At 34.5% G+C, this 16,586-nt stretch overlaps 3 protein-coding genes and 3 pseudogenes across 7 annotated transcripts; 4 read left to right on the forward strand and 2 right to left on the reverse strand.

Annotated features, from left to right (window-relative positions):
• The first annotated feature begins 3,174 nt into the window (after nt 1-3,174).
• LOC109125140 (protein neprosin-like) lies at nt 3,175-4,347 on the forward strand (annotated as a pseudogene).
• A 1,469-nt stretch (nt 4,348-5,816) lies between these two features.
• On the forward strand, nt 5,817-7,810 carry LOC104720164 (protein neprosin-like). 2 transcript variants are annotated; one of them, XM_087470066.1, is made up of 8 exons: nt 5,817-6,058; nt 6,192-6,278; nt 6,380-6,616; nt 6,717-6,875; nt 6,980-7,030; nt 7,117-7,263; nt 7,343-7,496; nt 7,611-7,810. In XM_087470066.1, exons 1-8 carry the CDS (start codon nt 5,897-5,899, stop codon nt 7,733-7,735), a joined length of 1,122 nt encoding a protein of 373 aa, XP_087326192.1. In that variant the 5' UTR covers nt 5,817-5,896; the 3' UTR covers nt 7,736-7,810. The 2 variants fall into 2 exon arrangements, with proteins under 2 accessions (XP_087326192.1, XP_019086520.2); XM_019230975.2 differs by having other exon boundaries at nt 7,343-7,810.
• A 43-nt stretch (nt 7,811-7,853) lies between these two features.
• Nucleotides 7,854-8,837, forward strand: LOC104720165 (protein neprosin-like; annotated as a pseudogene).
• A 447-nt stretch (nt 8,838-9,284) lies between these two features.
• LOC104717974 (gibberellin 20-oxidase-like protein) lies at nt 9,285-10,623 on the forward strand. Its single transcript, XM_010435613.3, has 2 exons — nt 9,285-9,688; nt 9,790-10,623. The coding sequence occupies exons 1-2, from the start codon at nt 9,342-9,344 to the stop codon at nt 10,415-10,417; spliced, it is 975 nt and encodes a 324-aa protein (XP_010433915.2). The 5' UTR covers nt 9,285-9,341; the 3' UTR covers nt 10,418-10,623.
• A 222-nt stretch (nt 10,624-10,845) lies between these two features.
• LOC104720166 (eukaryotic translation initiation factor 3 subunit A-like) lies at nt 10,846-14,855 on the reverse strand (annotated as a pseudogene). Its single transcript, XR_015569280.1, has 12 exons — nt 14,769-14,855; nt 13,986-14,028; nt 13,721-13,888; nt 13,227-13,595; nt 13,114-13,143; nt 12,789-13,016; nt 12,548-12,709; nt 12,230-12,451; nt 11,972-12,124; nt 11,677-11,826; nt 11,241-11,571; nt 10,846-11,141 (listed from the first exon to the last, which is right to left on the reverse strand). The product of XR_015569280.1 is annotated as a eukaryotic translation initiation factor 3 subunit A-like (transcript).
• On the reverse strand, nt 14,556-16,457 carry LOC104717975 (uncharacterized). 3 transcript variants are annotated; one of them, XM_087470704.1, is made up of 6 exons: nt 16,351-16,451; nt 15,984-16,254; nt 15,617-15,683; nt 15,462-15,510; nt 15,177-15,221; nt 14,556-15,034 (listed from the first exon to the last, which is right to left on the reverse strand). In XM_087470704.1, the coding sequence occupies exons 2-6, from the start codon at nt 16,197-16,199 to the stop codon at nt 14,968-14,970; spliced, it is 444 nt and encodes a 147-aa protein (XP_087326830.1). In that variant the 5' UTR covers nt 16,200-16,254; nt 16,351-16,451; the 3' UTR covers nt 14,556-14,967. The 3 variants fall into 3 exon arrangements, with proteins under 3 accessions (XP_087326830.1, XP_019086019.2, XP_087326831.1); XM_087470705.1 differs by having other exon boundaries at nt 14,765-14,855; nt 14,937-15,034; nt 15,984-16,424; XM_019230474.2 differs by having other exon boundaries at nt 15,984-16,457.
• Nucleotides 16,458-16,586: the final 129 nt, after the last annotated feature.

Consider the following 16,586-nt stretch of genomic DNA (forward strand, 5'->3'; position numbering starts at 1 on the left):
TTCGTTTGAGATACTTGAATCAGCATAATGAAAGTGAATGTGAAAGATGGTTCTTTCTAAACATCTCTGTAGACTAGATACGACAGTTTACTGTATCCTGTTATTACTACGGTTTATAAAATTAATTCATGGTTCATTTCAGTTTTTTGTGATCACTACTACTACTACTGTTTTGTTTTTTTTTATATTAGGCTTTGACCCACTGAGCATGCAATTCTTTTATTTTGTTTTCTTATGCAATTAGATATGATGGATTACCCTTTATTAACGAAATACAAAAAGTTTCTTTAAAAAGATCTCACTTTAGCATCCACATCAATATAATAAAACTTGAATGTTTCTCTCCAGAGCGTGACACATCAGCATTGTGAAGCATTCGGGAGATGACACATCAATTAACACATCACTTTACTCTTTTGTTTTAATTGATATTCTATTAAAAACTATAAGAAATAAAATGTTACAAAATCTATAAGAGTTAATCGGTCAAGTCAAAATTATATTTAGCAAACCAAGTTTGAATCTAAATAGTCCAAGTTAGTTGGCCAATGAAGGATAAATAAAATACTAAATTTGAACTTTTCACGTAGATCGATTTGGTTTGGTGTGTTTCATGTAGTTGTATAAAATTATAAATATGTGAATATGTAGAGAAATACCATGAGCCAGGAATGAGGACATTTGACCTAAGTTCTAAAAAATAAGGACGCGCCATCGAACATAAGCGGCAACAACTCCGTCGAGCGTCGTGTTTGGTCCCCAAAAACCCTCACAGTGAAACATATAGTTCAAGCTTCTGCAGTATCCGACACAAAAGAAGAAAGCTTCATTTTTTTAGTTTTCATCTTTTTCTAATCCACTACGGATGTTTTGTTTTCTTGCAGTTATGATAACACTATCAAGGTTATGAAAAGACTGCTTCAAATGTGCTTTGATGAATTGTAACTCCTATTAAATTCCATGGATAACACCATGGCAACCAATAAGGCAAGAAGACGATTTCTTACGATTGTTCTTCAGTTTCATTTATCCGATTTTTTTTTGTTTTTGTGAATTTGTTTTTTCTTTTGTAAATGGAAGATTGTGAGGAACATTAAAAAAACAGAGGATGCGACAATTGCGGCGATGAATGCAGAGATTTTAAGAACCAAATCTTAATTACTTGAAGAAATTCCAAAACTTCAAAAGATTGCTCTCAAATAGGTTTTTTTTTTCATGACCTAATTTTAGATCAAAAGGCTATATTTTAAAAACCTGATGATTTTTTTCTTCCGTATTGTTGATTGCTTTTCTTACATCTCATGATAAGAAATTATATATTTGATTATTTTCAGGTCAGAGGGCTTTCAAAAGAAGAGTTTGATGATGGAAGAATGATCTGGATTTGTCATTGAGAGATAAGATTGAAGGCATGCCAGATATTAGTCTTTGTCTTTTGATGATGTTTATATAACCTATTAAAGCAAATATCATAATCTTAGTGTACTGATCATAGTCAGACTATTGTTCCTGTTTTGTTTGGTATTAGTTTTGTTCCTAATTATTGCTTAACTTGCATAATATTGTGTTAGACCACTGTTGTGGATTTAGTTGGTCATTCAAAAAATTGGAACTGTTTTTTTATTATTTGTTCTTAATTTCTGCAGCTAAAGTTTTAGTCTTTAATTTTAATTTAATTTTCTTAAAAATGATTTTGGCTTTGCCATGTCAACATGAGTTTTGGGAATGGAAAAAGCACAATGTTCTCTTCTCATAATAAAGTTTATTCAAGGGCATTTATATGACTTTCCGGCCTAGAAGATTTTGCAATGCTTTGCTTTAGAAGCTGCATATAATTTTTAGACAAATACAACAAACCATTTAAGTGGTATGACGACGTTAAGAGTTTGAAAACATTACGTGAAATATTATCTACACAAGTGCATACAAAATATATGCAGACTTTACGTAACTATTATTCATAAATGTAAACATGTAGGGACTTTACATTATATTTACTGTGTAAAACTAATATATGTAACATGTATTTATTAATGCATGCATTTGTAATAAAATAGTAAAATAAAACTACTAAAATGGGAGAAAATAAAAATTAGAAATCTTAAATCATCTTAAATTTTTATATTCCAAGTACATATAAAAGTTTTTATTAAGTGTGATAGTGGATCAAAATATACACATATATATATATATATATTACAATATAAGACAAATTAATTATTTGTAAAAAAAAATAATTATCTGTAAAAAGTTATACACGTACACTAAAAACATAAGAAAAAAACAAATACAATCACTGTACAATATATTCATCATTTTATAAAGTAATATTTTTTTTTACAACATTATAAATTATACGTTTGTCTTCGAGAAAGACTGAGTTCGAACCCAGATTTAGTGAGAAAGCAATAGAGGTGAGTACGACCGAGTGTCTTCTCATTTATATATGTCTTGTTTCAGTTTCTTCATGAAATATTAACAAAAAATATTAATCAAAACAATTTCGTATAAACTCTCCATAAGAGCTACTAATCGTCTTGATTCTCTCAAAAGAATAATACGTAAGAGACCATGATTCTAGCGTAAATAACATTAGTTTGTTAAGTGTTAGAGACTGAAACACTAAAATATTGTTTATTTGATTAGTTCTAAACACATCTTACAAAAAATACTGCACATACCCATTTTGTATGATGTGTATAAAACTAATCAAGTTGTTTTTTTTTTTTTTTTTGTTGCATTTACATATAGGGTATATTCCAAGTATGATTACTTTTTAAAATTGATTTGTGCTCATTACCTATATAAAGAAGGGCTATTTAAATTTCTTCCTATGCTATATTTGGAAAATTAGGATTGATTATAATAGTTCATAGGTTTTATGAGCTATGATGTGAAAGCTAACACTAATTATGGTGCTTCAATGCATCATAATACAGGAAAAAACATAATTAATTTTAGTCTATAATTTCATTACAATAATAAAATAAAAGATAACCAGAAACAAATAATAACAAAAACCTAAAACAAAATATTACCAATAAAAATTGTCAAAAACTATTTTAATAATAATTTTTAATTACAAACACCATACAAAAATTATCTTAAAAAAATAATTAAAATAAAAAAATACAAAAAAACTATCCCGCGGCGTAGGGTACGCACTATCCTAGCATGGGTAATAGAGATAGAGCCAGAGACACTTGTCCATTGCTATGTATAGGTTCTTTGTTGGTTATTAATGGTCATCATGTAAGAATCTTTTTTTTTGTTACACGTACGTAGTTGAATTGAGATCCCATCTTAACTTGTGCACAATGCTTATAATTTTTTGATTATCTATTTATTTTTCTCTTTCGTTTTTAGTTTGCCACAATTAGTTACAAAGACTACAATTATGGAGCACAAGGAAACATTAACATATGGAATCCATACGTCTCACCTGATCAATTTAGTCTCGCGCGCGGCTATGACTATTACAGGCAACAAACGGTTACAAAGCATCTCTGCTGGATGGATTGTAAGTCCAGACCCTATTTTTTATTTTTATTTTACAAAATGTTCGGCATCAAAACGTTCGATGACCAATCTCTGTTTAGGTGTATCCAGGGCTACATCAGAACCAAAGTTCCTTATTCACTTACTGGACTGTAAGTTTATCAAAACATCTTAAAGTTTTGACTAGGTTTAGCAAATAACCAGCCTAGCTTCTCTATTTAAATCTTTGATTCAAACAGGCGGATGGAAATAATAAGACTTGTTGCTACAATGCACTATGTCCTGGGTTTGTACATGTGAGCACTAAATATGCGATTGGAGCCCTTGCCCAACCAGTTTCAATTTATGATGGTCAACAATATCATTTAAAAATCAGCTTATATCAGGTGTATAAAATAGTTTTCCTCAAACATATATAGAAAAGTCGAAGGTTATGTTAACAACTATTGCTTTTGTGATTTAACTAGGATCATGTTACAGGAGACCGGTGGTTTTTGCTACTTGACGAGCCAATTGGATACTGGCCAAGATCATTGTTCAACCCTAAAGGTTTAGCTGATGGAGCGATCGAGTGCGGTGATTTGGGGAGGAGAAGTTTATAGTTCGGTGAAAGATAAGAGCCCAAGCATAGGAAGTGGACATTTCCCACAAGAGGGTTTCAAGAAAGCAGCCTATGTGAATGGTATGAAAGTAATCACTGATGTAACAAAAGTAGTTTCGAGTCCTATAGCGTCAGCTTTAAAGACATACACAAACAGTCCAGACTGTAGCGTCAAGAAGATATTAGGTGTTGGCGAATATTGGTCAAGAGCTATTTTATTTGACGGACCGGGAGGATGCACATTTTAATTTACTTGTCTTTTAAGAACTTTATAGATTTTTGGTATAATATTATTACTTCCTAATTGTTAATTTAAGTTTAAGTTCAGCATTATTTTTTTTTAGCGAAGGCGGCCCTTGTTAGGGTTAGGGTTTTGCTTAATCTCCTTTACCACTCTATATATAAATAGAGAGCTATACACATATTAGGTCTTGTACGATTTTTTAATAGTTCCATCGATCGGTTTCCATCACGTCGTTTGGTATCAGAGCCACGCTATGCTCTTCACTTGCATTGAAGAATTTGTGCCGCTCTGATACCAAATGATGCAATGGAAACATTGATATTGCGTGATTACTTGTTTCTTTTTACCTTGTTGTTAACGCTTCTTTGTCTCATGTCTCGACCGTCTCAAGAACACGACACGATTTAACTATAAAGCATGAGATTTCTTAAGGAGACCAGTTGATGGGTTTATGAGTAGTAAAGACATATGTTTATGATCTTTTCACATTAACTTTCTCTTGTTTTACCGTCTGAGATGTAAAAAAAGTATTAGATCTTCTGAGCTTGAACTTTTTTTTTATTTTATTTTTAAATTAAGAGATATGTAGTAGTGTAATGGTTAGGTATCTCGGTTTTTAATTTTCTCTCCCTCCGAGGGTTCGAAGCCTACTAGTTGCGTTGATTTACACGATTTTATTTCGTAAATACTAAAAACCTAATTATTTTTAAAGGGACGTCTCACTTACCCTACCTTCATCGTCGATCACATAAACCTTTTGTTACCAAAAAAAAAAAAAAAACTTGAACCTTTTTGATTTTCACATCCTTTTCCTTATCTTAGATTGATAGATACAAATAAAACCAATTGTGTTAAGATCTTTGCCTTGTAATTTTCTGTAATCTTTAATTAACTACTTAATCCCAAGATATCAAATACTATTCATTAATTTGATTTCACGGAAACGTAATGGCCACTTGTATTTTCAACCAAATTGAATGAATGAGTTGAATATATGTTTCGATTCTATTCATTCAGAAAGTCACCATTTGACTTCAATATTTTTCCAACCAATATTTTTCAATCTTTATTTATTTTTCCAACCAACAAAATTAATGAGATGAAAACTTAAATTTGTTATATATATATATTTTTTTTTATTTTACAGGTTTTAATTAATATATTGGCTTAAAAAATATAGTATGAGTTAAAAAAATGTATCTGTTTAATTATTTTAATTATATGAGTTTAGAAAATAAGAATTAATCATACATATTCCTATTTTTTAATCTTTTTAATTCTTAACTCCAAATTATAAATTTCAATTAATATATATATATATACATATATTTTGTATATTATTATAGATATGTTATTAATATTAAATTTTTGTATCCAGCTATTCAACTTAATGATCACCATTTAGCAAAGTAATTTATTTACCTACATCTTATTCATCTCATTCAGTTTATTCAACTCATTTTGATTGTTCAACTCATTTTTATTCAACCATCATTATTATCTAACCAGCTAGTTCAATTTGTTAATCACCATTTGCAGCCATTGTTTACACAATGGATTTCTCTAATAACATTGTAATACTAATTCTGTTAACACTTGTTTTAGTTGCTGAAGCAGCAGCTCATGAATGGAGAACAATACCATCGGAAGAAGAGAAGAAAGAAATGGAGAGGCAACTCAAAGATATCAACAAACCTGCCCTCAAGAGTTTCAAGGTTGTTTTAATTAGCCTTTCCTTCTTCATACATGCTTATCAGTTTATCATGCCCTTATGCTGAACAAAAGTGACCTGATTGTATCAAGACATTAATTTATAGACACCCTATTTTAATTATCCTTTTTGAACAGACTGAAAAAGGTGAAATATTCGATTGTATCGACATTCAAAAGCAACTAGCATTTGATCATCCTCTTCTGAAAAACCACTCTGTTCAGGTTCTGATGATTCTTAATCTTATCATATATGAATTCTCTATACATAAAGATAATGCTATATAGAGAATTACTTTGTGAACGCATTGGCATATTATATGCAGCTAAAGCCAACAAGTGTACCTAAGTGGATCTCAAGTAACAAAACTTCACAAAAAATTGATCCCTTAAAGCTTCTGCCAAAGGGCATAAGTTGTCCACATGGAACTGTAATTGTTAAAAAGATTACACTCCAAGATCTTATACACTCGCAACGTTTGAAATCCATTGGATTCAACAGCCCTAGACATCTAAGACATGTCCTAACAGAGGGGAATGACATTGATTTGACTGGACATCATGTGAGAAGAATCATTACTTAGCTTTCAGTATAAAACACCATTTTAATTTCTATGTTTCCATTTTCTTATTAGTTTCTTCTCTTCTGTATGGATATTTTAGTTTGCAACACTCGAGTATGATTATAGCAGAGTTGCTGGAGTTACAGGAAACCTTAACCTCTGGGATCCACAAGTGTCACATGACCAAGTTAGTCTTGCAACCATGGCGATTGGACAAGGTCCCATTGAACATCTCGCCAGCATTTCAGTTGGGTGGATGGTAAGTCTAGTTTCTATTTCTTTCGTTATTAATTTTGTTTCTTTTTCAAACCATATGAATGTAAAATCTGAGAATAAAGGGTTCGAGAAACATACATGCTACAGGTGAATCCATTGTTGTACCAAGATCATATTCACTTATACACCTACTGGACTGTAAGTTCTGTGTAACCCCTTGAATTAAAAGTTTACGCTAATTATATTTTTCTAATTTCACATGGTCTTAATGATAAATATAACAGGCAGATGGATATAATAAGACAGGCTGCTACGACATACTATGTCCTGGATTTGTGCAAGTCAGCAAGAGGATACCACTTGGTGTCCTTCTTCATCCGGTTTCAGTTTATAATGGTACACAATATGAAATGGACTTAAGCTTGCATCAGGTAAAAACCTCCAGAGTCTCTAGTGATTTCATCTTATTAGTCTCTTTTGGATATTCATCTTATAAAACCCCGGGAACAGGACCGTGTCACGGGAGATTGGTGGCTTATATTTGGAGGTGTGAACGTTGGATATTGGCCAAAGTCATTGTTCATAGGCTCAGGCTTAGTTAAAGGAGCATATCTTGGATCTTGGGGAGGTCAAGTGTACAGTCCAACGACAGAAAAGAGTCCAGGTATGGGGAGTGGGCATTTTCCTAAAGAAGGTTTTGGAAAAGCTGCCTTTGTGAACAATATCCAAATCTTAGATGGTAAGGGAAAAGCTTTAATTCCACAAATCTACACTGTAGAGGCACATGAGAGCAATCCAAATTGTTATAAATCCAAGTTTATTCATGATGATGATGAACCTTGGATAAGAGCTGCTTACTATGGAGGTCCGGGAGGATGCATAGGGAAATTATCTATGAACTGAGGATGCTATTATGAGAAATTCTATAAAATTGAAATATATATATATATATATATATCCAAGCATTAATTATGCTTTTATCAATCAAGTATCAGTATTCAGAACTTCGTTCAGTTAATGTTTTTACATAGACCTGAGTCACCTAAAGTACAAATCATTCGATTTTAATAGCTTTAACATAAAAGATACTGTAAAAAAAACCATAGGGTTTAAATATTCAAGATTGGATGCAAAGAGCAAGAACATTGATCTGACTGGTTTTCATGTATTGATATCGCTAATTAATACGTCCTAGAAGAAATTTATCATCTACAATGATCATTATTAACTTCTTTCATCTTATACATGTATTATAGTTCGCTGTGGTTCAGTACAAAAATCTTCATTATGGAGCAAAGGGAAATCTTAACATCTGGGAACCTAAAGTTTCACCTAATCAGTTTAGCTTTGCAAGTATCTTTATTGCTACAGGGTCAAAAGAACAATTTCAAGGCAGATGGATTTGGGAAAACAGGTTGCTACAATACATTGTGTTCGGGCTTTTGTACAAGTGAACACCGATATCGCACTAGGCTACCAATTTCAACCAATTTCTACTTACGGTGGCAAACAGTATGAAGTAGGCATCAAAATATATAAGGTAGCATCACCTTCCACAAATTTGCTTATCTGAGAAGTTTCATGAATGTGAATTGTGCTTGTCTAGGCCATTGAATGAATAAGTAACCTATCTGTTTGAGTAGGATCACGTTACAGGAAATTGGTGGTTGGTAGTGTTCGATGATTATGTTGGATACTGGCCAAAATCATTATTCACAGACACAGGTTTAGGCCATGGAGGAAATTTGGTGTCATGGGGAGGAGAAGTATATAGTCCAGTGAAAGAGAAGAGCCCAAGTATGGGAAGTGGACATTTTCCGGAATATAGAAGTTACACCAAAGTAGCCTATATGAATGGTTTTGTAGTGTAAAGACTCCACCGCTTGATAGTCTAAAGACATTCTCAAGCACCCCGAACTGTTACAAAGTAAAAAAAGACCAACCACTGTTTGGCGAAGTGACTGATGCTATTTTTTATGGAGGACCAGGAGGATGCACATTCTAGTTAACATGTTCTTAGGATCCCTTTGCATTAATTAAAAGGATCAGTTACATATTTTCAAAAGTTTACTTTTGTGTATTTTATCTATGTTTAAGACCTGATTACTATGGAGCTCCTCCAGGATGCCTTGGGACATAATCTATGATCTGAAGATAACTCTTATATATGCTTAATTAAATAATTAGTATGAATAATCAAGTTTTCATGAATCTTCACAACTTTTTGCAATATTAATGGTTATGACTTCTGAGGCTGCAAATAATGAAACTATAGTCTAATTGTAAAATGTCACAATCAAATCATCATGATTTACAATCCTTTTCTAATTATACCGGCATAATGATAACCAAAAATATGTGGGTTCTACTGTTACTGTTTTTTTGGGTCTAAAATATACCTAAAAGCTTCTTTTAATCATGTCTTAAATATAGATACCCCTATGCCTAGCACAGCTTACCCCTACTCTTTACCCCTAAACCCTTAAAAGACAAGTAAATATATAATATAATGTCTGAAATTCAATCCTCTCTGCAGCTTCCTGTATTAGACTTAACACAACCGATTGAGTCCTCTGTTCTGTCTTCTCTCTCTCAGGCTTGTAAAGAGTGGGGATTCTTTTATGTCACTAATCATGGAATCTCTAAAGAGAAGTTCAGCAAAACATGTTCCTTGTCCGGAGATGTTTTCAAAGTTCCTCTTGAAACAAAGCTCAAGCTTGGTCCCTTTCCATATACTCCTCGGTACATTGCCTCTCCTTATTTCGAAAGCCTTGTTGTCTCTGGACCTGATTTCTCCAGTTCTGCCAAAGATTCTGAAGATGTTTTGTTCCAAGATCATCATACACCAGAATTAAGGTTGTCATTACAACTAAAAAAGTTTTTATTCTTTTTCATATTCTGTGTTTCACATCTCTTTATTTGCTTGACAGTGTTACCTCTCCTCTGTTTTTGTTCAGAGAAACACTAGAAGAGTACGGAGCTAAAATAGACTACTTGTCAAAAAGACTCATCAAGATTCTCTTGATGATGACCTTAGGAGACGAAACAGGGAAGAGATTATACCAAACTGAGTTTAGCAACTGTCATGGATACTTACGTCTAGTGAACTACACACCTCCACATGACGTAGAGAAGCGAGAAGAGCTCGTTGAAGGTCTCGGGATGCACACGGATATGAGCTGTATAACAATAGTCTACCAAGATTCCGTTGGTGGACTTCAGATGAGGTCTAAGGAAGGGAAATGGATCGATATAAATCCGTGCGAGGATCTTCTTGTTGTTAACATCGGAGATCTTATGCAAGCATGGAGTAATGGACGGCTGAGATCGTCTGAACATCGAGTTGTATTGAGAAAGTTAGTAAACAGAGTCTCTTTGGCGTTTTTCCTCTGTTTTGAGGATGAGAAAGTGATACTTGCGCCTCAAGAAATCGTGGGTGAGGGAAACTGTAGGAGCTACAAGTCGTTTAAGTGTTCGGAGTATCTGAAGTTCAGACAGAGTAATGAAGTAGGGAAGTTTGAGAAGATTGGTTACACTGTCAAAGACTTTGCTGGACTTAAGCTGGCTCAACCAGATGATCCTTAGAGACCACACCGGTGTTTCCGTTGAGAGATCACTTAACCGGTTCCTGAAGGAGAAAGGTAAAAGAGCATACGGTTGTTGTGAGTGTCATGCAATATATCATATACTAACTAGTGGAATCCAAAGCTACATTTGGATTTACATCTGTGTATAAAAATGTTCCGAGTCTTTCTCTTACCATCTAAAGTAATGCTTCAGAGGTTTTTCTACATGTTTAATTCAAAGTGGGAGTACTTGTCAAAGCTAAAATCATATTCAGTTTAAATGTGAACAAAGAAGCATAAGAGTGACCCACAATGATTGTGTCCTGAAAAGGACTTGAGCAGAGCACTCAACACAACTTTTTTACCCAAGATTTTATAGTTTGTCTAGACCAATTTGTTTTGACTTGCTTCTAGAAGAAACCACAGCTAAGTTAAATTTGCTTCCACTTCAAGATAATCAGTATTACTATATAGCAGCAATCGGAGCAAAACCAACTGAAAACGAGTTTTACAGATGTTTAAATATTCGGAAAATCATGACTAAATTATTCTTCACTGAGGCCTAATGAGCAAAAATGACCAAATCCTTTTTTTCTATGGACGTCAAGACCAATATTATTATCCCAACAGAGTTTTTACCCTCAACCTTTCTTCAATCTCTTCTTCTCTCTGCCATTTCTTTTCAGCAATTGCATAACACTTAGCTCTCCTTTCAGCTTCTTCCTTTCTACGTTTCTCAGTTTCTTCAGACACGTAAGATTTAAAGAGTCAAACAAAATATCTAACAGGCATGGAGCATGCACATCAGATGGTGTTGCATATAGATGAAAAGAGGAGCTTACCTTCACGCTGACGAGCTTCCTCTTTTTCTTGAAGCTTTTTTATCCTTTCCTCTTCAGATTTCAAATGATGTATCTGCTTTTTCTTATTATCCGTTTCTTGTTTCCTGGCTCGAATCATTTGGACAATACCCTCGTCTTGCTCTTTTCTTAGCCTCTCAAACTCGTATTGTCGAAGACCAATCACTCTCTCTTGGAATATTTCCTGGAAACAAAATTTAATTTTGAGTTACTTGACAAGAAAAATTGCAAGAAGTGATTGCAACATTCTCGCCAACCTTTTCTTCTCCATCGGGTCACTCTCTTGAAGTTCCTTCCTGAGCTTGACCTCACGCTAAACAAAATAGAAGACACTATAAGGACCTTTTTTACGCCTAAACTCAGAAGTCAGAACCAATATGTAAAGATTCAAAACTACTGCAAGAATAAATTTCCTTACCTCTTCTACCAATCGTTGCTGATAAGCAGCTTCAATCAACGGGGCAGCTTCTTCTCTCTTTGCCCGTTCCAGATAATCCATAGTTTTGGCAAGTCTTTGGAGCTTCTTCTCCATTTCTTGATCTTTCTTGCGCTTCTCACTCATGGCTTTCTCTATCACGCTTGCTTTGTTACCTTCTCCTACATTTAGTTAAAGAAAGTCAAATGTACTAATAAACCATTGTTTCAAACAAAATTTACTCCATCGTAAAGTGTCTTCTTTTTTCCATTTTTATGACGTTTTTCAGTGTGTCCACAAGCATTACCTGAGCTTCCTCAAGCTCCCTCTCCTCTATCTCCCTAAGAATTCTCTGTCTCCTCTTCTCCTGAAGATCTAACGCAAGTCTCTGCTGTTCTGCCTCCTCAGTTAGCTTCAGAAGCTTAAGCTTTCGCTGCTCCTCTTCACGTTCCTTCAAAACCAAAACACAGAACAGAGAATTTTTCCTCAAGTGACCCAACGATAATGAAAGACAGAAGAAGTATGAATGATGCTTCAGTTCATGTAGGAAAAATACCATCTCTAGTTGCTGACGCTCTTGTTCTTCCTTAATCTTCTCAATGATTGATTTCCGGGCAAGCAGTCTTTTGTGCTCCTTTTCAACAGTCTCTTCTAGATTTGGTACTATGTCACCAAACTGTGATGATTTACTTGGAGCAGGAAATAACATGGCTCTTACTTTGTTCATAGTCTCAGAAAAATTAGCCAGATGATCTTTTAGCCCATCAGACTTAATACTCTGATACACAAGTAGTTGGATGAAACAAAATAACATCAACCAAAAAGTATCAAAAATTTATAGTAATGAGAGACTGATATAAGCAGCGAGACTCACCAGATTTCTAAAAATTACAACACCCTTTATGTGATCAACTTTCATGTCAACAAAATTGTTTCTTACAGCATCAGCTGCTATCATCTCAACGGCTGAGAAGTCGAAGAAAGGGACCAACTGAGCTAGATTCTTAATTGTTATTGCCTGATACATCTTAGAAACCTGAAAAATTGCAATATAGAATTGTAAGTACGTACATATAGAAATATATACACCAGGTCAAATACAATAGTGCACTTACCCGTTGAAGCAGCTTCAGAGTAGCAATCTTCTCCAAGGAGGGAACATATTGGGAGAGCTGTACTTCTGGTAAAGAAGGAGCTGAAGACAGTTCCCCACCAAGTTTAGAAATTCTATCCAACAAAAGCTTAATCTTGGGACCAAGATCAAGTGGGTGAAATTCATGCTCCAAGAAATGGTAAAGCTCTTTGACCTCCGGAGTTGCATAGCTCAAAACACCTCTTGAAACCTAATGGAGGATAAATCAAACTCAACATTACCACAAGAAAATAAAACGTCACAGAATAAAAAATTCAAACTATGAAGTACAGCTGCTAGAGACTCACCAGCTCTGACAGAAGTGATGCCGGGGAAAGCTGCAAATGGAATGGATGAAATTAGAAAATGCAAACCAGAAACAAAGGATATGGAATTAGAAAAACAAACTAATTGATGTTACCATATCTCTGCCCTCGACTTTAGGTTCAAGATTGACCCCTATGAGGTTACTCATCCTCAAATTGTGTTCTTTCTCATTTTCAAGCTCCAAAATCGATGCACCGTGAGACCGACCATATAGTGGAACAGATAATACCGCCAAGACAACAGATGACGCTATTAGCTGCAAATCCTTCTGACTTAATTTCTTATTGAAAATCTTCTGCAAGCTAAACAACTTAAACCAAGCAGAAGCATGGTAAAGATGGTTTGAAGAACTCCAGAAGATCTCAGTCAATTTGGAATAATAAACCACCAATAAAGATGACTTAGGCGTTTCCTTGACCATGCACATTAATCCACATATATCTTCGGCAGTACGAAAAGCTTCCTGCAAGTAAAATCATACAGAAAACATAAGAAATTATTCTAGATCATTGTTACCAAAACAGGTAGAGAGTATAAGACGATTAGAGAAAGACAGAGTTGGCATATTACACAAAGACACGAACATACCTTCCAAAGTCCAAGCTCAGTAGAAACTTTCAACTGCTCAAATCTTGTTTCCAGATAACGTTGCAAGCTCTCGGGCGCCAACAAATCAGGTCGGTCTCTTGCTCTATGAAACTCTCTTGTTCTGTTATACTGCTTACAAAACTGGGAGGGTTGATTATGTGCTTGCGTCTACAAGATAAGAACACACATCGAATGAACTGACCAAACTAAATAAAAAAACCAAAGAATAAGCTAACAAACGTAGTGTCTTCGCAGGAGAACTAACCGCATTCCCTGTTTTGGTGAAAGTCGCCATGATTCAGACTATAACCCCTGAGACAAGGATGACTTTCTATGAATATCAAATCATCAACTTTTTTTAAAAAGACTGAAACTTGGACAAACCCACCAGCTTAAATCAATGGAAACATATTCAGAATCTAAAAAAAGAAACGTATTATGATTTACAAATCAAACACATGAGTTCTCGCACAAACCCATGATTCAATTCATACATCAAAAACTTTTGAGCGAGTGTAGAAGACATACCCAGCCGAAAGAAAAGTAGATGATTCGACGCAAATACTAACGAGATTAATCCGAAGAAACAAATGATTCAATCAGTCTTGCACGAAACCTAACTTTTATAGGGTTTTGTTTTTGGCAGTTCTATTATTATATACATAAAGTAATAAATTACAAATAATGCCTTTTTTAAAAAAAAACTATAAACCCTTGAAAATATGTAAAATTGGAAACATATATGTTGAGAGTTTTATTTAATGCAACTAGCCAACTTGTAAAAGTAAAACAGTTGATTTAAGAGATCATAGGTTGGGAATATTCCAATTCAAAGTAAAAAACAGAATTTTCCTTTGGTATATAACAAAATCAAACCAATCCAATCATAACCAAAATACATAGCTAAAATAAAAAAACACCCATGAACAGTCAGATCAAATACCAACTTGATCACTTGAAGGTAGGAGCTACTAAATTGTTAATTGATAAAACACACCGTTAAAGAGATTCAAGTAGTTTACGATGAAGATGGTGTATGAAGCATTTTACCATGATGAAGCTTTGCACTTCTAGAACTGTTTAGAAGATCCTTGAAGAACAGAGAGTTGTTTATCGTCTTAATGTATATGCCATCCTTGATTGGGAAAATCAAAATCTTTATGTACGAGAAGTAAATGATTCAAGTCTGTAAAAGAAAAAGCTAAAATGATCCAACTCTTTGAAAGAAACTGATGACTTCTTAGTTCTTATGGAGGCCGGAGAAGCTTGTTCACAGCTGTGTCAAGAACATCCACATTTCTCCGCAGGTGCTTTCTGCAGATTGATATATCAAGGATTCCACGACAAATTATGACGAAACCAATATTAAGAAAGCTTTGAACTGACATGGTATGTCTGTGTATTTAACATTCAGGCACAAACATGATTGACACGCAAATAACAATGTTAAGGATACAACCGAGCCGCCAAATTCTCAACGCCTTTAATTTCCTCGTTTAATCTGCATGTCGAGCAAATAAAGAAATCATATCGGGACCAAAAAATAGAAGAACTCGTTCACAAACGGTTGTGAATGCATTTTGAAAGTTCGAGGTCAAGGGTCAGGAATCACAATCAAACTTCAGATGAAACAAAGGGCAAAATATCTATATCCTCGAGTAAATAAGCAACGTATTTGGGGGACAGATTCGGTGTGCTCTGTGATCAGATTGGACTAATATCAAGATCGTTATGAAAGTACCTGAGGCAAGAGTTGATGTAACGGTTCCCTTTGGTAGCTGCATCTAAAGCTGACAAAGTCAAAATTGATTGTTCAGCAAAATTGAAACCATTCCTCTTAGTCCCCAATAAAGATTAGAATAACCAATTAGGCTCAAAACCAAGTAGTGTCCTTACCACTTTCCTGAAGCCTTCCTGCTGCATCTCCAAAGCAACTCATGTGATCAACCGAGCTGCCAGTAGCCTATACCAACAGTCAAAAGACCATTGAACAAAACTTAGCACAATGGTTTCAATCGTCCACTAACATCTCAAGAATCACATTCCATAGCTCAAAAACATAAACTTTGAAATTGGTTTTTCAATCTATTGATGAAATCTCCTAATTTGAATCAAACAAGCCATAAAGTTTCTTAATTTATAAGAAATTCACAAAATTGATTCGATTCAGAACCCTCGACTTTTTAATTCGCACCAAATGCCATAGTTTCCTCGGAAACGATGGGGTAACTAATCAATTCATAGAAGCATACTCTACTCTAACCTCAGAGAGAGTTGATCGGAGAGAAACAAAGAGAGAAGCAAAGCTCTCCGCGATTGCCTGAGAATCCTTCTCCACCGTAGCAAGGGTTCTCAAAATCTCCCCTTGTTTCAACGAACACGACTCCGATCTTTCACCGTGGTCTCGTTCCGGACCAGTTTCCGCCGCTGAATCATCCTCAACCGGCTTAACCACATTAATCTCAGCTCCGGCGTCCATTTTCCGGTGAGTTCTCGATGCTGCCCCTCGGTAATGACACAGTAAAGATTGGTATCTTTTTCTCCAAGTTTTAAGAAATTAAGAAATCACCCCATTACTGTTTTACCTTTTCATTTAAAACCTCAAAGTTTAAAAAGTTTCAGTATGATACCATTTCATAAGCATGACTGCTTCATGAGCTTCAAAAGGATTTGCTAGGTGTATTACCACATTCAAGCTAATTTTGTGAGTTGGGAATTATATAAAAAGTATTTAACTGAACCCGTTATTGTTAGTGACCTATGACCTAACTCAGCCATTGACTGACCAAGTGAGGAATCATATAAATTTCCAAAGTCTACGTTAGAAAAATTCAATAATATTGATTAGTCAATTTCGTACAGCGTA

This window comes from Camelina sativa, chromosome 10 (assembly GCF_030686135.1).
Source record: "Camelina sativa cultivar CO46 ecotype springtype chromosome 10, ASM3068613v1".
In the NCBI taxonomy this organism is placed as follows: domain Eukaryota; kingdom Viridiplantae; phylum Streptophyta; class Magnoliopsida; order Brassicales; family Brassicaceae; genus Camelina; species Camelina sativa.